Raw genomic sequence first — 23472 nt, 5'->3', positions numbered from 1 at the left:
GCAGCGAGCTGCTGCTTGGTCTTGTCCTTGACTCCCTGGCTGCACAGCTTCGTGAAGGACGCGCAGGAACAGTATAACAAGCTGCGGATGATGCACTGTAACATGGAGACCCTCTATAAGGAGCTGGGCGAGTACTTCCTCTTTGACCCCAAGAAGGTGTCTGTGGAAGAATTCTTCATGGATCTGCACAACTTTAAGAATATGTTTGTGGTGAGCAAGTTGCCATCTGCGGCCTGAGTCTTTTATGGACAGTTCTCACATTGGTTAGTCCGGGTGGGCATATGTGTAAGTGCGTACATGCCCACGTGTTGTTTTTCGTCCTCCACAGCAAGCAGTCAAGGAAAACCAGAAGCGCCGGGAGACAGAGGAGAAGATGCGGCGAGCAAAACTGGCCAAGGAGAAGGCAGAGAAGGAGCGGCTGGAGAAGCAGCAGAAGAGAGAGCAGCTCATAGACATGAATGCAGGTAAGAAGTGGAGGAGTGAAGGGCTGACAGGGTGAAAGAGGAACAGTTGCAGGGCTGCTCTGCCTAGAATCTAGAGGCCACAGAGAACAGCTCATGTCTGAGCTCGGCTGCTGGCAAAAGATTGTTGGCAGCCTTTTACCTCCATGAGCCCGATGCTGGACTTTCAGCTCCGCTCCCCTGCGCACACGATCCACTTCTCCAAGCTCAGACCCTTCTCTCTCCTTTGCCAGTTCCTGCTAATGGTCTCCTCTCCCCAGCCGTCTGGGACTGCTGTAAAACGTACTCTTCTGCCGTTCCAATGTTGTGCTGGTCTGTTTTTGTATCCTCTACTAAATATTCCATTCTTTTCCCCAAAATGTTGTCCTGGCCCTGCTCCTGTCTCTCACTGGTGGCTTGCCCTCCCTTTCTGCTTATTTTCACTAAGGGCTCCATCTTCGTACCTCTGCACAGTTGTCCACACTGTGTGCACACATAACTGGGTGCACCTATTAGATTATAAAGGGATTGCACTTCTGGAGAGGCGGCACAGGAGCTGGCCATTCTCTTCTTTCTTCAGCTGAATCTGTTTCACTACCAGAAGCATGTCTTTGTTGAAACATATGGCCTCAATTACTGGCCTTCTGTTTCCGGTCTCTACTGCCTTCCTGCTGCTGATGCCCTGCCCCCCTCTGTAGGCTCCTTCTGTGGGGAGAACTGGAGCATACAGTGTGCACAGAATTTAACTGATGCCACCCTTTTTGAACCTGAGGCACCACCAGCCATCTAAATAAAGGGGTCCTTAGGGCCGCCAAGTCCGGCAAGAATCAAAGTGCTTTGCTGAGCCAAAAGAGGCCAGAGCTGCTCGAGCACCTCTTGCTCCCAAGGACTTCTCTTTGGCATCTCCTTTTGTGACGAGGCCCAGGAATCTGAAGGAGCAGAACAGCCTACACTTTTTTCTTTTCTTACTTTCCTGGGGAGCAGTTCCACAGTCCTTCCTCTAGTTATATATATAAACCACAAAATTTAGGTTGGTTCTAATGCTGTTGAAGCCCATGCCAAGTATCTTTTACTTCCCCCCATTCTCCCCTGGCGGCCAGGGTGTGTCCCTATGTGTAGAAAGGTGGAATCCAGCTGACATATAGGGTGAAGGCTGCACCCAGTCATCTGACTGTGCAGCAAGACCTTGCCCTGGTCCCCAAGGCAAGTCAAGGAGGTTGGAATGTAGGTCACCTGCACTGGCCATGTTTAGCCAGCAGGTGGCGCAGGGAGCAGTGAGCCCCACCCTGGCAGTGCTGCTAATCAGCCCTCAGGCTCCTTGGGATTTCAGTTTCAGATTTCACCAACCTGAGCTGTTGCCATGGAAACAGAGCCAGGCTGGAACAAGAATTCTACATTAACTCTTTATATTCCAGCCAGGATGCTCTCTTACATGCTGAGCTGATTCTGGAAGAGGCAGCCATGCCAGTCTTTCTTAAGTGAAATTCAGTCTTGACCAGGGGTCTCTCGTTTTTCCTCAGCCCCACTCTGAAACTGGGACCAGACGCTCCCTAATGTGTTTATGTGATTGGAGTGAAACACTTCAGGATTAAGAGCAAGTGATACCGTTCCATATTAATTTCATAATCCCAGTCTCTGTGCTTATTCTGGATTTAGACCTGGGCAGTTCAGTTTTCTGTGCTAGTCCTGGTTGGGATCGGAAGGACATTACTACACGGAAATATTCAAAGGTGTGCAGTGGTTAGTAGGCAGTCAAACCTTTTAACTCTTTTTCAGACAGATGCAGGTAAGCACAGGCTGAGAGGTTGAGCCCTCTGTCTGCTCTGAGCCCTCAGCCACTGTGGGTGACAGGAAGCCAACTGGCAGTTCATACATCATGTGTGGGGTTTAACACTACATGCTGCCCAGGCTGAAAAGCTTCCATCTCCATCTTTGTTCATGACAGAGGGCGATGAGACAGGTGTGATGGACAGTCTCCTGGAAGCTCTACAGTCAGGTGCAGCATTCCGACGAAAGAGAGGACCCCGTCAGGGTAAGTGAGCAGGGGAAGCCCAGCCTGGGCGTGGAAGGGGTGAGGCCACTCTGCTCCTAGTCCTGTTTGTCTCGGGCTGAAGAACAGGTAAAAATGCTCTGAGGGTTTAAAACTTCCTCATAATAGGCCCTGCGTCAAGAGTGGGTTGTCCGGGCCTCTTCCTCCCATATTAGAAAGCACTGACTTGGAGAACTAGGTCTTATGGTACTGAAGGTGTACACTTGATGTAGGAAATATGAAGAGTCAAGCGTCCTTATTCAGCTCCACAAGCAGAAAAGATGGAGAAGGTTAGGCATCATTATCCTCAGATGTAATAATAAAGAAGAGCAATCTGTGGAAGAACTACCTTTCCTTGGCTGAGTTGGCCTCCACTGCCTTTGTCTTCCCTGTTTACTCCCCCACAGCCTCCTCCCAACAAGCCTCAGACGATTTAAGTGGATTAAGTTGAACTAGAGCCTCTAAGAAGAATTGTGGGGATAGAAGGAGAGATGATCCAGGCATTAGGACGGGGAAAGGATGGGTGGATAAGTTTCCTTGGAGGGAAGCGCATAGTGGCCACGAGACTAGGCCAGGAGAAGGTAGAGCCAACACTACCCTTATGTGGGGTTGATGCACCATTGTGTCTGGCAAGGGTCCTAAGGAGTGATGGCTTTTTTCCTAGGTTGAAGGTTGGGAATAACAGAAAAGGCAGTCATCAAGGTTGCCGCTTTCGAGAGAGTTCAAGATGTGTTCCCTATTCCCCGGCTCATATATTCTGTAGGTCTGTTTGATAAGTGCTTTAAGGTTATTGTGATGAGGTGTGCAGCCTGCCAGTGCTTGGCTGTTAACACAGAGGTATCTGTAGGGCTTTATCCCAGGGCTTATAGCCTGGAAAGGGGGCCCTGGGATAAAGGGTAGAGAGCATGGTAGCCCCCATAAGCTGAGTGTCCTGGCCCAAACGTTGCTGCCTATTTCTCCCTAAACTCTGAATTTCCAAAGGGAAATTCCCCTCTGAGGGCTCTTCCGTACAACCTCAGAACCTTCCCTAAACAGGAGAATCCCTCATTTACAAGACTTGGCATCCTCTGAGAACAGGCTCTCTAGAGTGAGATGTGTGGTTATGATGGGCTAAGAACTTCCGGGGATGGTGCATTTAGTCTTACAGAGTACAGCTTGTAGTGTTTGTTTTGTTTTTAGAGGTTCTGTGACACTGTTCTCTACCCACCGTATAAGGTGAGGTGGACTTACATTAGTCTTTTCTAGCCAGAACACAGTACATTGCATCTCACTGTTTACTCTCTCAGCTAAATGCCAACCTGCATCAGCCTTTTGGCGGGGAATTCCCTTTCTAAGCCTCTTCCTGTGAAACTATACTAGCATCCCAGATGCTTCCTGTACACAAGCAGCCAGACATCAATGGCTTCCCTCTGCGGGGGAGGCCCCCTTCTCTACTTCCCAAGTAGGAAGCCAGAACTCACAGGCAGAGGAAACAGGGATTTTACTGGAACATAACTTTTCAGCAGAGGATCTAAATTAGTCCAAGTGGAATAGGAGAATGATACTAGGAGATAGTGAAGCAGAGAACTACATGATTTTTAAATTGGTTCCATCCTGTAACGTGATCTTCCTGGGCTCTGGGTGTCTAGGGGAGACACAGTTCCTCTGGTGTGCTGCTCAGACAGTGCGTTCACGTCCTTTAAAGTGATCTGGCCTCACAGTAGCTGCAAAGGTTCTATCACAGTAGAGTGTGACCAGCATTAGACTAGGTACAAATAAAAAGACACAGAGTCAAGTCTAACTCTGATTCTGTCTAAATTAGACAAGAGTAGGGGACTCCATTTCCTCATGAGTTAAACTAAATGGTCTCTTGGGTCCTTTCCAGGTTTAATATTTTTTTGTCCAATGACAACAGGATTAAGAGAAGACCTAAAAGAGACTAGATTCAGAAGACCCCATTCTTACACTATAAACTAGGCCCTGGTGGCTGCAGGTTTTCCTCAGTGGCTCCTGCACTTAGCTGGTCCATTCCTTGCTTGGCCACCACTGACTATCCCTGTGGCCAATTGCTTTGAGCCAAAAAACTGAAGCCCTCTCAAGCAGGCCCCCTCAGTCCCGGTCTCAATGACCCTGGCCTTGTCCTTAGGATGTAAAGGAATGCTTAAAAAAAAAGAATTCATGAGGGAGTGTATACTGAGTACAAAGTATACAAAGAACCATTGAGTTAGAAGAGGAGAGTTACTATCAGGACCAGTTCATTAAAAGTGACATGTAAACTGCTCTGATCTGCAGGGTGTGGGAGAACAGTGGTTTGAGTGTCAAAGGGAAGAATCCATCTGATTGTATTACAGCTTCTATTTCAGGCTGACGATTGAGTCAGCGTGTGGTTTTAATGACTCAACTTTATCTCCATGTCTGAATTGTGGCCTCTTCTTATATACAGGCCCTCTGCTCATGGGGATAAAAATCAAGGCAATAAATTCATCTTTCTCTTCCTACCCTCTAAGCTCCACCTCCCCTAAAAAAAACGTTACAGTTGGGGGAGCCTCCACAGACCTTAGTGTTTAGCGTCTGATCTCCTCATCGATGAAAGCAGTTAAGACCCAGATAAGCTCTTCCTCTCCCAGATCCAGAGCTAGAACTGTAGTCGCCTTTTGTGATTCCAAGTCCAGGGCTGTTTCCACTAAGCCTGCTTAATGGACAGGAGATGACAGTGACCCATCTGTGTGGGCTAGAGGGATTCTTTCATCCCTTAGAGAGGAGAGCACTGGACACGGTACGCTTGCTGCAGGGAGTCTTCTCATACTCTTAACCTGCTACAGACAGGGAGGGGTTTCCTACATGACCACTTATTCTCCCTCTGCTTTTGTAAAAATAGGACAGGAATTATAATTAGGCACGTTTTAGACAGTAATGAGTTCTTCAGGACAGTAATGACTGTCTCCTCTGTCCTAGTTTAACTCCCCTAAGGAAGCTTATTAATAAGAACACTTCCTCTTCCGTAGCAGTTCCTAGCTCATGTTTTATAAATATAACTGTCTTTTTCCAAATCATTGACCTTTTTCTATTTCATCTGTACTGGTGTTACTAAGAGTTGGTGGGTTTTGCTGATGTTTCTATCCTAGCCCACCGGAACTTCTAGGAATATGGCTTCTGACAGCTTTGACCAATGTCTCAAGATTGGCTGTGAGACTATTGTATTGTGAGCTAACATTCGTCCTTGATCTAGTGTAGTCAAATTAGATATCTGCTTCTATGGCTACCTGTCAGTAGTCGCAAATAGTCAAGGTAGGGAAAGCAGGGGAAGGCTCACTTTTTCTGAGTTCTTCAGAGTGGAAGCCAGGATTCTTCTGTTCTGTTGATTCTCTTTCCAGTTCCAGTGTACATTCCTAGGAAAGTGAACTGTACATTCCTATGTTCCTATGTAGAGTGCTTTCTCATTTCTGACTCTCCCCTTAGGCCATGTCATGGCCATCCCTGGTGTACCTACTTTCTAGGCTTAAAAGGTAGGTTTTGGGGGTCACCTGGGTGGCTCAGTCAAACATCAGACTTCAACTTGGGTCATGATCTTGCCGTCAGTCAGTTAGGGCCCTGCGTTCATGTCTGTGCGGACAGCTCAGAGCCTGGAGCCTGCTGCAGATCCTGTGTCTCACTCTCTCAAAAAAATTTTAATGGACGTTTTGGTCTTAGCCCCACCTAGTTTTTGTGAAATCTGCAATACATCAGAATCTTTTGGAATCTAGAAATACTGCTTGATTAGGTACAACTGGTATCATCTTAGTTTAGAGGAAGAAACCAAAGAGAACTAGTGTAAGACATGCCACTTATCCCATGGTGCCCAGGACAGGTATCCCTGAAGACATGGTGTTCTTTTTCCTCTGGGGTCTGGAGTCAGAGTATTTCAACATAAACACATGCCTTTAGTCACATGCCGTCAGTCAGGGCAAATAGTTGGCAATATTTTCTCACCTGCTAGGCAATATTAATGCTAGAAAATAAATACATAGGAACACTTAAGTGACATCAAGTCACTGCCTTTCTGGACTGAGAAGTGGGGTCCTAGAAAAGGGAATAATTCAGAAAAGAGCAGAAACTAAATGGGGCTGAGGCTAAGATCTAAACACATACATGTAGACCTTCCTGGTCACACTCTCCCCCTCAGTCACTGAGGCGGTCGTACATGTGTGTGGAGCGCCTGGAGTCTGGGTCACGTACCTTCCACCTGGAACCACAGGGTGAGGGTTTGTGCCTGTCAGAGCCTTCACTCTTCTTTCTCCTCTTGTTAGACAGTCCATTGTGCCCCTGGCAGGAAGTGTTGGAGGAGGAGGAGACCTGTGCATTGGTAACCTGTAGGCATGCAGTGTGTTCCCTGACCTGGGGAGGGGGCCTCTGTGGTGTGAACACAGCGGTGCTGGGTGCTGGGTCTCGGTTCTGCAGAGGCAACAGCCCCAGGGAAGGGCGGGGCCTTCCCCCGTTTGGCTTCTGACCTGGCTGAAGGTGTGGGCACTTAGTTCATTCCTGTGTGTGTCCCAGAGCTGCCCCCATCCTTTAGGGGCGCTGGGCTCTGCAGCTGTCCTTGCTTCTGTAAGGCTGAAGCACTGCTTTCTCCATTCATCTTTCCCATGACCCCGCAAAAGCTGTTTTTTAGATACAAATCAAATGCTTAGAATTCACCCTTTTAAAGTGTACAATTGAATGGTTTTAGTATATTCACAAGAGAGTGTAAATATCACCACTAACTCCAGAACATTTTCACCACCCCAGAAAGAAACCCCATCCCTCCCTGGCCGTCCTTCCCGCAGCCCCTGGCATTCATGGATCTGCTTTCTGTCTCTGGATGTGCGCATTCTAGACATTTCATAGAAACGGAACCATAGCACATTTAGCCTTTGTGTCTTGCTCGTTGACCCCAGGCAGACAGCCTTTGTGTCCATGTGATCTTTTTGTGTTTTACAGGGCATGAGATGGGCATGGTCCCAGGGAGTGGCCTTAGTGTTGAAGGTAGAAAGAGACTGGGGCCATAAAATCGGCGTTCCATTAGTGTGACTGTCTCAGGGATGGCTCCCAGCAGTGAGGACAGAAACTCAGGGATTAATTGGTGCCTCTCTTTCTAAGATAACACCTGGAGCGTCACAAGCCCTTAGCACTTTGGGCTGAGGGTTCTTTGTAGGGGCCTGCCGTCCTGGCCATCTTTGACTGCAGCTCTGCCCTCCCTGACATACCTTTCATTTACCCCCCACTCCCACCTGACATACATACCTAGCAGGCGCCCCTTGGCATTTGTCTCACAGCTGCTATCCCTGAAGAGGTGGGGGTGGGGGTACACATAGGAGTGTGACCTGCACTTGACCTCAGTGCGTGGCTGCTGCTCTGCTTTTTGGGAGTTGCCCCCAGCAGCGTACTGAAGGCCTTCCTGTGTTTGGACAGCCTTCCCCAGGTCAGACTTGAAAATGGTTTTGGCCTAGGAAATTCCTGGAAATTGCCAAGAAAACAAAAATACTACTGTTTACTAAGCCTGAGTCTATTTAATTCCCACACCTCTAGGTTTTACCTAACAAACTTAAATCACATTTTTTTTTCTGTCTAGCTATATTCAAACCTCTGTACGGTTTTTGCACAGGAAAGCCTACACCACACCCTCACATTCTCTGGATCTAGAAAGTATATTTCACATGTTCGTATATCTCTGCTCATCTTTCTTTAAAATAAGGGCCTTTCTGAACCAGACCCTGCAGCCACATTTGCATGGCTTCGGCCTGAATGTCTGCTACAGAGCTGGAAAGGGAGCAGGAACGGGGCCTGCCGCGGATAAGATCGCTCACGTCTTGTCTTTGCAGCCACCAGGAAGGCCGGGTGTGCAGTCACATCTCTGCTGGCCTCGGAGCTGACCAAGGATGATGCCATGACTACTCTTCCTCCTAAGGTTGCCAAGATCAGTGAGGGAGTCTCCACCATCCTTGAAGAACCCAAGGAGCTGATTGGCCGTGCAAGCTAAGCTGCGTCTTGTGGCCACAGCAGCTCCCTTACTGGAGCCCCAGACCGTGTTGCCCTGCAGCATGTGCCTCAAGGGTCACAGAAATATTCCTGGGGAGGGGGGCTGCCCCCACGACCCTGACCCTGTCTTGCTCTCTGTACATCACACACAGCTTCACCGCCTGGAGGCCAGCAGGAAAGGGCAGCGTGGGGGAAGCCTGAGCCCAGCCCGCCCTGGCTGTCGTCATTACCAAAGCAGGCTCCGTGTGTGCTGCCTTAACCCCAGCGGTCTTCTGTCACTCTGAGGCCTCGTCTCAGACGAGGTCCGACCTGCTTTCTAAACCCCAGCCTTTCCAGTAGGCTCTCACTTCGGTCAATCTTGCTGGGTTCATGCTTTTTCTTGTGTGGTTTCTCTAGCCCTGAGAACAGCATGGGGCTTGTGAACCTTTAGGCTGTGTCCCTCCTTTCGTTGCTGTCACCTCTGCTCTTCCCTCTCCCGGTTACTGTTATTTATTACTAGCGGTGTGACACTGGGCACCGTGCCCAGAGAAGTGGGGAGGCAAACCCCACCCTCCCCAAACCTTCCTGGGAAGGGCTTCCCAAAACAAAAAGGACCTGGGCCACTTGATCTGTTCCACGATGGCCTAGGCCAGAGCCTGGGGACAGGCAGAGTATAGAGACATCGTGGGACCTGTCCCCAGCCTGCTGCCATGTTTTACGACCCTGCCTCTGTGAACCCTCTACCCCTGCCCCAGGCTACTGAGCCATGGTGTTTCCTCACATCTTCCCCAGAGCTTTGGTGCATCTCCTCTGGAGTGTGGGCTGCATTGTGACCATCCCAGCACCTCACCCTGTGTCTCCAAGGAAATGGGAGGTGGAGCCTCCTGGCTGAGAAATTGTTTTGCAAATGGATCTATTTTTATATGAGATTTTTTTTTTAAGAAAATAACTATCCCTTCCACCTTGCCCTCCCTAATGCAAGAGGCTTTGATGGCAGGTGGTAGGGTCCCTGGGATTTCTCCCCACAAGCCTCAGTCCTGAACAAGACCCTGGACCTCCACCTCCACCCTGAAGCCTTCTGGGCCCTTAAAGGCCAGTGCGGATTCTCTCTCCCTTCATCCAGTTCTGGGGCAGGAGGAAGCCCTTCTGGTAGAGCTGGACCAGGCCTAGGAGAGGTGGGAGCTCTGAGACCACAGAGTTTTTATAAATTTAATATATTTATCAAGCCAAATGTGCAAATGCTAACTGGACACTGGGCAAGTGAGTGTTGTCACACAGTGTCCCCCTGCTCCCTTGTGAACAGCGGGCAGTCCAGACTATCGTTGGCCCTGGCTCCACGAAGCTCAGATTCTCTGACTTAAGGTGATACTTTGCCCTCCTTTTGCTTTTAGCTTCCACCCCCAAGTAGGAGAGAAAATGACACTGCTCTGACTTGACCGAGAATTTAAGTTGTTGGAGCAAAGGGGGGAACGTAGGAGACCTGCGGCTTCGTGCAGGAAGGCCTCTGGGCCCGGAATGAAGGCTCTGTGTGCTACCGCTGCCTGTGTGTGAGGGGCAACCGCAGCTCCTTTGAACTGTTGGGGGGGGGGGGGCTCCCCTGTGTCCCCTCCTCTTCCCTGCTGACATATGGGGCTTTGACCCTTTCTTTTTTAATCTACTTTTGCTAAGATGCATTTAATAAAAAATAAAGACAAAACGCAAACCTGTTTCCCTTGCCTCTTGGGCTTCTGGGATGTCATCACCTCCAGTTCGGTGGGTATGTTTCCAACTGTTAATAAAGCATTGAAACAGTACTACCTTACCTCCTCTTTTGTGATTTTAAGCTATTTTCCCAATCCGTAGTTGATTTGACAAATCATTGTCAAAAAGCTTAAGGTGCCTAACATGTGCCAGACAGACACCATGCTTAGGCTTCTGCCTTTACATCTGCCCGTCATAAAGGAATACGGCTCTCCCCACCCTGCCGCCCCCTCCTCATATCCCCCCATGTCATAAACTGCTAGGTCCTGGCAGTACCTGGGCATCTTTTGCTGAAGGAAGATTCTCCCATCTCCCCTCTTCTAGTCCCCCCCCCACCACCCTTTTGGTGGCCACAGACCACGTTGAAGATTACAGGAATTGGGGAGGGCAGGGGGAGTCTATAGGAACCTGAGCCTGCTGGCAGAGGTCAGACACAAAAGTCATGCTCCAGGTGACTTGCTGCTCAGAGCCATACTTGACACTAACCTACACAAAACCTTACAAACTATGAACAGACCCAGAATAGACAAGGAAGGGCTTGAAGAGGACCACAAATCCATTCTGGCAGGCTCTAGAACTGGAAATAAAAGCCTTTTAAATAGCCCTGGAGCCTGGGCAGCTGCCTCCCCAGTACGGCTGGGGATGTGGGGTGGGCTGCCTGCCTCCTCCCTCTTCCCCCACCAGAAGCCACGCGATTCTGTTTCAGAGCTTTACAGGCGCACATACCAATTAGGGAACCAACCACAGCTGCTCATACACACTGCCAACCTACCGCCGTGCCTGGAATAGAACCCAGGCACCCAGCACCCGCCCTCGGCAGCCCTGCTCTCAGAAACAAAACCCCACTTCCATCTCAGAAACCCTGCACACCACCCTTCCTCCCACGCAAGAAGGTCGCCTCCAGATGCTTAGTTGGAAGGCTTGGTTTCCCTGACAACAGACTTTAGGAGCTGGCCAAACTCGTGACATGGCTCTGAGAGGATGCGCAGAGGAAGCCCAGAGACCCGTCTCCTTCCACCCTGCGGTTACGCATGCCCTCCCTGACCCGCCAGATAACCCCAGTCCGTCAGTGTTTCTGCCCTTCCTCTGCAGCCTCTGTACTTCCTGCGGAGGACCAGCTCAAATCCCAGTGTATTCCAAGGCGGCAGGCCAAGGAACAGGAGAGGGGAGAAGGGCAAAGTGAGGAGTGAATGGAAAAGCAGAGAGAGGCAGGAGCAAAGACGATCTGGCATCCAGTATACTCGTCAATCCCAGTGACACAGGGCACCCACCCCCACTCCCCAGCAATAAAGTGAACCTTCCGCTTCCTTGGCTTTGCTGCAGACAAAGTAAAGCTGGGAAGGTAAATTCCAGATGGAAAAACCGACGCCCAGGCTAAACCTAGGTACCTCTCTTGCGCAGTGTTCCCAAAGCCACTAGGCAGCCTGGGTGGAAGCGGGTGGGCAACAGAGAATCCACCCTCCTCAGGAGAAGCCCACAAGGGCACTCGGGGGTGTTAATTTTAGCAGCGAAGAGGCGGAAACTAAGGAATTGTCCACCACCTGATTTGCCAACACACCCCCCGCCCCTGCTCTGGAGTCTCCTCCTCCGCTAGGAGACTGGTGCTCAGAACCTTCGGGAGAGCCACAAAAAGCATACTGAACTCCACACCGACAGGCAGGGCTCAGAGATCCCCTCCTCCACAACAGACCCATAAGCTGATTACACACAACGGTATACAGATCAACAAGCACAATTACAGTCGATCGTACACTGTTACATATGCACAACAGTATTGCAACCACACACAGCCACATTTGAATGTCACACACAGACTCAAGGGCAGCAACACAAAACCAAGACACAAATACAACAGCAGCCTTGAGATCCCGCCCTTCTTCTGGCACAGCACACACCTCTTAGCTCAGCACTTCATCCACACATGCCAGGAGCCTCCATCTCTTACACAGAACCGTTCAACCTTTCAGAAGAAACCTTTTAATTTTTTTTCAAAGAAAAAAAAAGCCATATAAATATTAGAGTATAAAACTTGCGTGAGACACAGGAAGGGGAGTGGGTGGGAAGCTACAGGACTATGCAGAGAGAAGCACTTATAGGAGTCAGTACAGGGGACGGGGCCGCCGCAGCCCGTGGACACAGCACAAAACACAGCACGGGCCGCCGCAAGCGGATTCAGGGACAGACGGCTGCGCGCGGAGCCCTCCGCCCACCCGCCATCACGGAAAAGCACACCGCACTACACTATTGGCTATTCTACACCAGCTGAAAGAGGGAGGGGGCTCTACGCTACTGTAAGGGATGGGGGTGGGGTTCTTGCGCAGCCCCGCTGGAGGTACGGGGCTGGGGGGCGGGGTAGGCAGAAAGGGGTGGGCAGAGAAAGGTCTATGCACAAGGAGGCACTGGGGGACTTTAACCAGGCTCTGGCCACTAGGGGACAGACTGGGGACCTGGGCATTGGCCTTCACGGAAAAGAAATGGCACCTGGCAAGATGAAGGAACAGAGGCTGGGGGAGTGCAGGGGCTCTGTGGAGAAGCCTGGATCCTAGGCTGAGACTTTCTGTCCACTTGGTCCCTGCTCTAGCTCCACGCCCCCCCAACCCAGGGACCAAGAACAGCCTTGCTGGCCCTGGCTGGATGCTAGGGCCACAGTGATTCTTCTACCTGAGCACCTCTGGAGTACCCAGCACCCACAGAGGGCCCTCTAACCTCTCCAGGGAACCTGGTCCCAAACGTCCTCAGACCTTCCTTTGCCTGTAATGCCAGTTTAAATCCATTGGTGCTAACAGCTCAGCCCAAAGCTCACTGCCTGGGGTGAGCGAGCCTTAAATGTGGTAAATGAGGGTCCAGCCTGGTACTTGGTTTATAACTGGAAATGGGGATCTGGCCAGTACCCTGGGGACACAGAGCCTTCTGGAAGATCCTGATAACCGGCAAGTCAAGCTTCGTCCATCCCCTATATCCACACCCTTCCCTTCTTTATCTTACCACCCCATACTGTCTTGGAACATGCAATGGAGTCTCTTGTTTGGAGAGGGAGAAGTCACGGCATGCAGCGGGAACATCAAACAATGAAAAACAGAACAAAAGACTGGTCCCAAGGGCACTGGGAAGAGGCACGGTAGCAAAGTGCCCTCCCTAAATCCAGCAAGCATCAGTCCCATGGCGATGGTGACCATGTCTCCCAAAACTTGAGCTTGGTCTTGGGCTCTGGAAGGAGATGAAGGGACTGGCACCAAACCATGCTTTGGGGGCAGCCTGAGAACTGGAGAGGCCAAGAGGCTATGACACCCTTCCAGCTCTTCAGAACTATCCACCTTTTTAGGTCACCGGGTAGGTACCTCAACACCCCAACCACGTTATTCAAGAAAGAGGAGCTGCTGAGGGGGGTGGGTGGACAGGAAGGAGGCAGGGAATTGTGGATGGGCCTGATTGAATTTGGAAGATGGCAAAGTTCAGCTGTAACTAAAGGGGGTGTGATAAATGGTGTCTACACTAGCCCCACTACCCCCATGGGCACAGCAATTGACTGGATGGGGGTTCCCAGCAGAACTCCCTTTTGCATATTCAATCCCTTGGGGGCAGAGAGGGGGGTGTTGACTGGGCACTTGTTTCTGTTTCTCAAAGGGAGCATGGCCTGGACCCCTATCAGTATCTGGGGGTGAGCCCTGAAAAGGTGAGGCCTGGGTACAGGTACGGAGAGGCTGGGCTGGTTGGGGAGGGACGCTGCCCCGTGGCTCTTGGCCTGGCCTCCACGTTACTTCTTCTCCTTTTTGCCTGACTTCTTCTTGTTGCCATTGCCACCAGCAGGGGCCTTGCCATCTCGCTTGCCAGCTGCGTTGGTCAGTGTGGCATTACTGCCGGGGATGTAGACGTTCTGGCGGTAGTCCGGGACGTGCTGCAGGGTAAACTGAGGCCCATAGCGGGCGCTCAGGCCCATGGTGCCAGCGCCCCCTCCGAGGGTGGAGCCCCCATCAGCAGCTTCTGCAAGAGAAAGAGGAAGGTCAGGAGCTCAACTCTGGGTCCATCCCTCATTTATAGCGCAACCAGTTCATGGACAGAGTGCCCAGCCCTGACCACACTGAGCCCTGGGAGTATCATCTCTATCAAATGGGGATAAACACCTTTGATACATATCCTCTGACAAAGGAGTAGAGGTAAGTGGCTCTGGAGTGAGATAGCCCGGATTTGATTCCCAGCTCTTTCACCTACTGACTGGGGGCAAGTCTACCTAACCTCCCAGAGTCTCCAGACCTATGAAAAGGGGGTAAAAAAAAAAAAAACAACTTTCGAGGCTTTCACCTTAATAAGACAACCCAGTGAGGTATGTGGTATTTATCCTTTCTTTAAAGATACGGAAAGCAAGGCTCAGAGAAGGTTAAAGACTAACTCAGAGCCACACCAGCCAGCACAGGTTAAAGCAGGGGTGGCTAAGTGTATCTACGCATATACTGTAGAGAGAGTCACCATTACCACCAGCAGCAGCTTGGAACTTACCACTCTGAGGACAAAGGAGGAGGAGAGAAGACAAAATGAGCCATGTTCTAGGAGGCGAAGAAGCTGATGATTCCAGGACCTGATATCTCTTTTATTTCTCTTTTGGATTTCAGGTTTTTATTTAAATTCTCGTTAGTTGGCATATATGGTAACATTAGTTTCAAGTGTAAAATTGAGGGTTTCATCACTGACAGGTAACACCCAGTAGTCATCACAAGTGTCCTCCTCAATACCCATCCCTCACTTAGCCCATCCTCTGGAACCAGATATCTTACGTACACGGTAGACAGAGGTTCATAGTATCAGAGCGACGGGATATCAGAGAACACCCCAAGCCAAACTCCCTAGTGTATACAAGAAGTTGGGATGTAGAGAAGTACAAATTCCGGCTCCTAGCTTAGCACCACCTTGGGAGCTTGTTAGAAATGGAGACTCAGAATCTGCATTTTAACAAGACTTCCAAGTGATTTTTATGCACACTGAAGGTAGAGAAGCACAGAATCACTTACCCCACTGGGTTTTCGTGAGGCTCAAATGAGACAATGCTGCACGAGTCCCCAGGCACTAGGGCAGTGCTCACGTCAGCAGTACCACAGCGTGTGCTGCTTCTACTCGGCTCTGCCTGCTCCCGGAGCACAGCAGGGCAGACAGGCATTTCCCTGACTCGGGCTGAGTTCCCCAGGGCTCCTGCTGGAATCCTCTGGCAGTGGGAGGGTTAAAGCCCCTGGAATTCCGAGCCAAGCCCCCAGCCCAGCTGATAAAAGAGCTCTCCTCCCAGTCTCCCCTCACTCCACGTTGGATCCTGGGAGTGGGTAGAGAGGGTGACTAAAGCTGGAGAGGCTGACTAATCCTGGGACAGTAACCAGGGATTGAGAAATAGGAACTATTTTCGAAAACCAGCACAAGAGGGGGAAGGGCATAGAAGAAGGGAACAGAGAGAAGAGCCTCGGGTTTTTCTGCCTCCTCACTCCACTGCTCAGGTTTCTACAATCTCCATTTCAAGTCCCAAATCCTGGGATCTGAGGGCTTGAGCGGTGTGTGTGAAAGAGACGCGGGGTGGGAGGGAGCAGCTGCCCACTTCCTTCCCTCTCTCCTCAGGCTGCTCCCCTCCCCCAGCCCTTTCATTCCACTGACTTTTTCTATGTTTTCCCTAATTAACTCCAGGATGGAGCCAAGCTCACCCGCCCCTCCAGCATGCCCTTCTTCCAGCCTGGGAAATGTAGGGATGGGGGAGGGGGTCCAGATTCTGCTTCAAAGAGCTAGGATTCCAGAGTGATTTAGGGGCTAAAAGGGAGACTTGAGAGGTGCCAGAGAGGGGGACACACCCACCCACACCCACACACACCCACACACACACACACACACACACACACACACACACACGAAGATATAGGGAGAAGGGAGGTAGAAACAGAGGGGCACAAAGGGCTGTTCTGGGTAACTGGAGGCCAAGCCTACCCACATCCTAATCACATTCTGCATGTCTAGGGAGCACCCCCAGGAGGTGGAAATGAAAAAGCCAGTTCTCGCCCCCTCCCATGAGAAGCTTGGGCCTGATGCTAGCCCAGGCTTTGTGGGGGACTTCGAGGTTGGGCTAGACCAGGAGAGAGAAGATGTACAAATCCGGGTCATAACAAAAAAAGGCTGAAAAGTTCCTTCTGTTTAGCATTGCCATTAAGAAAGCTGGGTGACGCTGGGGGAGGTCCTGCACGACTCAGGCCTCCATTTCCCCATCTATAAATCTGAGGGGGAGATGGTGGATCACAGCCTCTGACCTTCTGTAGAATCAAGTCTTCAATGGTCCCTCCTACTACCTCTCCCCAACACACAGCAAGCAGGGACCAAGATCTTGCCCCTTCCATAGAGAAACATTTTTTAAAAAGCAGCAAGAGGGGCACCTGGGTGGCTCAGTCAGTTAAGCCTCCGACTTCGGCTCAGGTCATGCTCTCACGGTTCATGGGTTCGAGCCCCGCGTCGGGCTCTGCGCTGACAGCTAGCTCAGAACCTGGAGCCTGCTTCCGATTCTGTATCTCCCTCTCTCTCTGCCCTCCCCTGCTCACACTCTGTCTCTCAAAAATAAATAAATAAAAAGCAGCAAGAAAGGGGGGTGCCTGCGTGGCTCAGTCAGTAGAGCATGGAGCTCTTGATCTCAGGGTTGTGAGTCCAAGCCCCACACTGGGTGTAGAGATTACTTAAAAATAAAATCTGGGGCATCTGGGTGGCTCAGTTGAACCCTTAATTTCACCTCAGGTCAAGATCTCACTGTTTATGGGATAAAGCCTCGCCTGTGGCTCTGCACTGACAGTGTGGAGCCTGCTGGGGATTCTCTCTCTCCCTCTATCTCTTCCTCTCACCCAGTCATGCTTGCTCTCAAAATAAATATTTAAAAAATTTAATAATTAATAAAAATTTAAAAATAAAATCTTAAAAAAAAAGCATTAAGAAAAAACCTAGGCGGGCGCCTGGGTGGCTCAGTCGGTTAAGCATCGACTTTGGCTCAGGTCATGACCTCACGGTTTGTGGGTTCAAGCCCCGCGTCGGGCTCTGGGCTGACAGCTAGCTCAGAGCCTGGAGCATGTCTTTGGATTCTGTGTCTCCCTCTTTCTCTCTCTAACCCTCCCCTGCTCATGCTGTCTCTCTCTCTTTCAAAAATAAATAAAACATTTTTTAAAAATTTAAAAAAAAAAAGAACGAACGAACGAACCCAGGCAACCTCTGGCCTAAAGGGCAGAGGTGCGCTGGCCTCCTCTCCAGCTCCTGGCCTCACAGCCTCCCTTCCCACCTCAGCCCAGAGCTGAGACATCACCTCCAGACTGGGAAGCGTGGTCAAGCTAAACTAGAACCAGTAGAACCGCAAACCAGAACCTCCTTGAGCGCACACTTTCCCCCAAGTGTTTATTTAAAAAGCCTCCCAAGTGTACTTACTTTCCTTCTTACTAACTTCCCTGCAGCAGCCCCCTAGCCAGGCTGGGCTGGACTCCAGAAACCTCTCTGGCTTCAGGGCAGAGAAGTGGGTGTGAAAGTGAGAGCAGGCCCTGACCCTGCCACTTCAACCCTCTGCATCCATTCCCCAAGGCCCTGCCTCCCCTCAGGTCAGATGCTGTGTGGGCCAGAAGGGTGGAGCCCTGACAAGGGAAGGGGCCCTAGGGGGTTCAGGGCCATAAATACTGATTCCATTTCTGTTTCTTAAATCTGGATTTAGACCAAAACGTCTCCTTCCTGCATGTAATGCTAAAAACCACAACAGTTAAATATACCTGTCTGTCTACTTCCCTCAAGGACCTGACTCGGCATCTTCTGGACTCACCCACCCGGCTCTTCCCTCCTCAGTGTCTGGCCTCTCAGGAATACAGCTCCCCGCCCACCCCAGACCGGGGCCAGCTCCGTCTCAGAGGCTGGCCGCCCTGTCACTTTCCCTTCCTCTCCCCCTTCACCTACCACGGGCCTGGCTTCATTTAGCCTCGCAGACATCGGGAGAGGCTTGCCAAATTTAACAAATAAAAATGCAGGATCCTCCCAATAGATCCTCCCTATCTGAACTCCAGATAAAAAATGAACAGGGTTTTTTAATATATATTTATATAGTATGTCCCAATACTCATGTTTGGGACACACTTAGGGCTAAAATATTATTTGTTGTTCACATGAAGTTAAAATTAACCAGGCCTTCTGTGTTTTATCTGGCACCTCTAGTCTGGGAGGATAAAGCAGGATAGTAAGAGGAGTTTAGCCTCTACACTTACTCAGCTAAAAGGGAAACACAGGCCTGCGTCTAAAGGCAGACATGGTTAATGCAAAAGAAAAGGTGTGAACCTGAGAGTTGGGCAGGGTTAGAATCACCAATCTGGAGCTCAAAAGGGGGACCTTGGAGCAAGGGATTTCTGTTTTCTCAGCGGTCAGAGTCACAGACCTGCTTTGCAGAGCTGGTGAAGAGGATGAACTGATGTAAGGCCCAGCATGCACCCAGGACAGGACAGAGGTGTGATCTGAGTGGTTATTGTTCTGACTTTACCGGGTTCTCTCCCCGCCCTCCACACGGGCTGCAGGCCAGACGCTCTCACTGCACTCAGCCCAGGGCCCAATCCCCTGACAGCCTCCACAGGAAGCCCAAGATGTGCTGCTCCTAAAACGAGTCCTTATGAATAGGCATTATTCTAAATCTGCCTTTTATGGGCCAAAAAAGATAAGAAGTAATCAGTTTTGGCCACTACATATTGTGCCCGTGCTGTCATCCCTGTGCTAAGCCCTCGCATTGGGCCCTCACAACACCAGCAAGATCTGTTCTAGTTCTCATGTGATAGTCAGCAGAAGTGAGGCCCAGAGGGGCTTAGCACCTTCCTTGAGGACTCACAGCTAAATGTGGGTGCTGAGATCTGAGTCCAGGTTGGCCTGCCTCCACAGCTTGTGCTCCTAGGTACTAACATCATTCTGGTTTTGTGCTTGCCCTGCTCAGGACCCTTCTGACTCTTCAGGGACAATAACCATCGGCATGTGAAGTTCTGTGTTAGCCTCCCAGGAAAATCAAAATCCTGCTCTGGAGGTGGGGCAACGACAAAGGGAAGGGGTCTCTCATATCCAAATGTGTTCTCTGTGCTGGGAATATCCACGCCCGCTACCAGGAGGGAAGGGCCTGTGTGTCACAGGCCCAGTACTTTGTGCTTTGTGGTACTGTCTCATTTATTCTCCCAACAAACCGTTGAGACCACTGTCTCTTTTCTTGGCTGAAGAAGCTAAGGTTTAGTGAGATTAAGCAACATTATCAAATTCACAAAGACAGTAAGTGGCAGAAGTAGATCCGACCCATGTGGCCCCTTCTGGAGCTGGATACGTAACACCACTCCCTCTATTCCCTCAATTAAGCTTTCCTTCTTCACTCTTTTCTAGGCGTCCCAGGAAGTCTTAAGCTGTTTCTCAACCTGGCTTTTTGTCCAGGAATTTTGAGGCTTCTCAGGGACTCCAAGAAAGATCCAGAGAAACCATGCAGGCTGATAACCAGTCTTAAGGCAAGTGGCTGTGGGATTCCCCCAGAACCGCAGGCCCCCCATCCCCACACACATAAGTAGCATAACTTACCACTGGCGGAGGCCAAGATCATGGCTTGCAGCATCTCAGTGTCAAACTGGTTGTTGGGCCAAGTGCCGGTTTCATCACCATTTTGGGAGCTGGGGAGAGAGTGGGATGGTGAATACAGTCTCCCAGGCCAGCCCAGCTCACACCCCTCCCATCCTCTCCCAGGGCTCCCAGATCTAGTCCCATATATCTCCATCCCATGATAGAAGATGGCCTGTAATGTTTGCAAATACTTTGAAAAATCCCTTTGCTTAGCCTACTTGCTTGCCTTGCACCATCCATAGAAATCAAACCTATTCTGGGGAACTTCCCCAATTCTTCAAACTCCCTCTCACAGCAAATCCGGGCTTCCCTAGATGGCAATCCCCAACTTCTGCTTTGCTTAGATGAATAAAATTTGTCAGGGGGGATCCCTAAGCAACCCCCGACCCCAGCCCGGGCGCCTCCCCCAGGGGCACTGTCTACACCGTCTCAGAGGATGGTGTCTGCCCCCCTCCTGCTGAAGCACCTTCAGATACTCTAAGCATTGAGAAAAATCTGAAGTGACTGATGACTGTTAAAAACACTAACTGATAAATGACCTGAAGGAATTCCAGCTCAACTCAGATTTTCCCCACAGTGAGTATTTCCACAGTTTTTGCAATTCTAAAGTACCCTATTATTTCTGTTTTTGAGGGAAGGGAGAACCACCCCCAAAAGACACACTATTAGGTGGCCCTTGGCACCATTTGGCACACCAAAGTTTCTCAGTAAGTATTTCTTGCCCGAATGACCGGGGGGGGGGGGGGGGGGGGGGGGGGGGGGGGGGGGGGGGGGGGGGGGGGGGGGGGCAGGGATGCATGGAGAGTGAGGTCACCACAAGGGAAGGGGCTGCAGGGGAGACCTTAGAGGCATGAGAGGAAGAGAGAGAGCAAGAGCACGTTGGTGTATTCTGTCCTGGTGGGTGAGCACAGCCAAGAAATGCTTTACAGTTTTTCTGTCCCTGCTTACGGTTTCCCCTGATCTGGGATTCTCCATCCCCAGGTAGGAAGACTTCCTCTACGGCTTAGGCCAGAGTGCAGCCGCTCTGTGTGTCCTCCACACCCTCACATCACACACAGAGCTGGGGCTGAAGGGGAAGTAGAAGGCTCCTTCTCTCACCTCAGAGTGATAAGAGCTGGAATTCTGCGTCCATTTATTCAGCCAAGCCTTTACTGACCAATTACTGTGCGCCAGACACTGGGTGAGGTACTGGGGTTATAGTTGTGAATGTGACCAAAATAGTTTGTCTCTCTGATGCTCATGGTCTATATACTGAGGAGCTGACATTAAATAATCACACAGTTATTTAATCGTAACTGTGACAAGTGCCATGGGAGCAAAGAGCAGGGTGTATAGGGGAGTCTTGATTTAGTAAGGGCTAGGGAGCTCTATCAATCGAAGCGTCCCTGAGGAAAAGGGAAATTACAAGACAGGGAATTTACACCTGAAGAAATTTCCAGGTGATCGGTAGGCCAATTCCATCCAAACAAAGGTAGGAGGAATGACAGAAAATCACCACCTTGTAACCACCCGTCACCAGTGAATACTAAAATCTTAAAACGGAAAGGTTGCTGTACAGTCTCAGATATCACCCACGGAGTACTTGTTCATCACAAATATTTAAAAATACCTTTGCAATGAAGAGATCTGGAGATACCACTTTACCTAAGTGAACAAAACGAGTGTCCCTGATAACTGAACAAAATGACACGGGATGACTCCTGATGTAATGCCGTGGGGGTGTAGCAATGTCACCCAGACAGTATTCCTACCAAAATGGTCATTAACCTGATTTCACTGTGAGAAAATGATAAGCAAATCCTGATCATGGGACATGTTTATTTTTAAGTGTTTATTTTTGAGAAGGAGGGAAGGACAGATAGAGGGGGACAGAGGATTAGAAGTGGGCTCGGTGCTGACACCAGGAGATCACAACCTGAGCTGAAGTCAGATGCTCAACCAACTGAGCTACTCAGAAGCCCCGGAATGTGGGACTTTTTAAAAGATGACTGGCTTGGACTGTAAAAAAATGTCAGTGTCATTAAAACAGACAAACAAAAAAGGGGAGTGTTCTACGTTAAAGGAGATGAAGGGCGTTTGGGTGGCTCAGTTGGTTAAGCGTCCGACTTTGGCTCAGGTCATGATCTCATAGTTAGTGAGTCCAAGCCCCACTATGTGCTCTGGGCTGACAGCTCACAGCCTACAACCTGCTTCAGATTCCGTGTCTCCCTCTCTCTCTGCCTCTCCCCCACTCAATGCTCTGCCTCTCTTTCTCAAAAATAAACAGTAACACATTTAAAAAAAATTTTTTTAAATAAAGGAGATAAAAGAAATAGGGCCAGCAAAGGAAATTCATGCTCCTTGACTAAATCCCAGATTCAACCAGGAGTGCCTGGTTGGCTCAGTTGGTAGACCACGAAACACTTGATCTTAGAATCATGAGTTCAAGCCCTACATTTGGTGTAGAGCTTACTGTAAAGAAAAAGTACCTAACAGGTTAAAAGGACATTTGGAGAAAATTTATGAAAATCTACATATTATTGCACTAATGTTAAATATCTCAAGCCTGATCCTTCTTGTGTGGTTTATATGGGAATGTTACTGTCATTAAGAGGTATGTACTGAAGTTTTTCAAATACTATGATGTCTGCAACTCTCAAATGGTTCAGGAAAAAAAGTTTACTGTGTGTGTGTGGAGAGAGAGAAAAAATGCAAAATATAAACAACTGATAAATATAGGTAAAAATAGTTTTTCCGAGTTCATCACACTATTTTTGATAAGTCAACTTTGTGACAAGTTTGAAACATCTCAAAGTAAAAAATTGAGAAGTAAAATTAAGTATCTAGGAGAAAGTAATGCGTTGTGGGAGAGAGCTTTCCAGGCAGAGTGAGGCACGTGCCCCGAGCCTCTGAGGTTGGAAAAGGTTTGGCCAACAGGTGGACTAACGGAAGCCAGTGTGGCTGCCCCAAGGGGAGATGGTGTCAGGGGCTGAGGTTGTAAAAATGGACACTAAAGATTTCGGTCTCATCCTAAGAGCTCTGAGAAGTCACTGAGGTGTTTAAAGAGATAGGGGTGTCGTGATGGGATTTAAGAATTTAAAGACTGTTTCTGCTTCTGGGAGAGGACTAAGGGTTAAGGGCCCTTCTAGGAGGACGGGAGCCCAGCACTGTGGCCTCAGCCACCTGTCTCCATGGGAATCCAGGGGTCTTTACATGCAGCTCTGCTGAGCTGTCACTGGACCTGCTGAAAGGGACAGGTCTCAGGCAGATGGGCTCATGCCTAGAGAGAAGCCTAAGTGGGAGAGAGTGGGGAGAACAGGTATCATGGAGGGGAAGCAGAGAGAAGGGCTCCAGGGGAGACAAGAGGGTCAGATACTTGGGTAGGAGGCTGCCCAGTGGGGCCTGGGTCTGAGGGGATAAAGGTGGGTAGAGGGGTGGGCGATGAGGAGGATGCTTGGGCAGTGTTGAAGGCTGGAGGCTAAACAGATGCGCAGGTTGCTAACTCTCTGAAGCTGGCCACGAAATAAGTGGAGGGGGAGAGACTTCTTTCTGAATAACTTGCTGAGAGCTTCCTATTTTCTGAGTTCTGGGCTGACTAAATTTTATATTTTACATACATATGTATAGGTATGCACGTATACATATAGCCTACTTGAGCCTCAGAACCACCTGCAAGTGTTATGATGATTATCCCTACTTTCCAGCACATGAATCCAGGGCTCAGAG

The 23472-nt window shown here is 49.9% G+C and overlaps 2 protein-coding genes, 1 long non-coding RNA gene and 1 pseudogene across 21 annotated transcripts in view; 1 reads left to right on the top strand and 3 right to left on the bottom strand.

The window, feature by feature from the left end:
• The window catches only part of DIAPH1 (diaphanous related formin 1), a 101502-nt gene extending 91285 nt beyond the window's left edge, over positions 1 to 10217 (top strand). For all 4 annotated transcript variants that reach the window (XM_029942092.1, XM_029942091.1, XM_029942089.1 and 1 more), the window contains 4 exons: positions 46 to 210; positions 329 to 464; positions 2386 to 2472; positions 8286 to 10217. In XM_029942092.1, the coding sequence (XP_029797952.1) occupies positions 46 to 210; positions 329 to 464; positions 2386 to 2472; positions 8286 to 8443 (546 nt within the window). In that variant the 3' untranslated portion in view covers positions 8444 to 10217. The remainder of the gene's footprint in view (positions 1 to 45; positions 211 to 328; positions 465 to 2385; positions 2473 to 8285) is intronic.
• On the bottom strand, positions 3935 to 10346 carry LOC115294312. The gene is made up of 6 exons (XR_003909803.1): positions 10125 to 10346; positions 7708 to 7920; positions 6664 to 7085; positions 5762 to 5837; positions 5005 to 5137; positions 3935 to 4213 (listed from the first exon to the last, which is right to left on the bottom strand). It is a non-coding gene; the product is annotated as an uncharacterized LOC115294312 (long non-coding RNA).
• A 1772-nt stretch (positions 10347 to 12118) lies between these two features.
• Positions 12119 to 23472, bottom strand: part of LOC115294307 (protocadherin gamma-C3) — a 161270-nt gene continuing 149916 nt past the window's right edge. For all 16 annotated transcript variants that reach the window (XM_029942106.1, XM_029942100.1, XM_029942096.1 and 13 more), the window contains 2 exons: positions 19729 to 19817; positions 12119 to 14142 (listed from right to left, as the gene is read on the bottom strand). In XM_029942106.1, the coding sequence (XP_029797966.1) occupies positions 13916 to 14142; positions 19729 to 19817 (316 nt within the window). In that variant the 3' untranslated portion in view covers positions 12119 to 13915. The remainder of the gene's footprint in view (positions 14143 to 19728; positions 19818 to 23472) is intronic.
• The window catches only part of LOC115293994, a 52506-nt pseudogene continuing 48827 nt past the window's right edge, over positions 19794 to 23472 (bottom strand).

This window comes from Suricata suricatta, chromosome 6 (genome assembly GCF_006229205.1).
Source record: "Suricata suricatta isolate VVHF042 chromosome 6, meerkat_22Aug2017_6uvM2_HiC, whole genome shotgun sequence".
NCBI lineage: Eukaryota > Metazoa > Chordata > Mammalia > Carnivora > Herpestidae > Suricata > Suricata suricatta.
The sequence above is the reverse complement of the archived record's forward strand: the minus strand, read 5'-3'. Positions and strand labels throughout refer to the sequence as shown.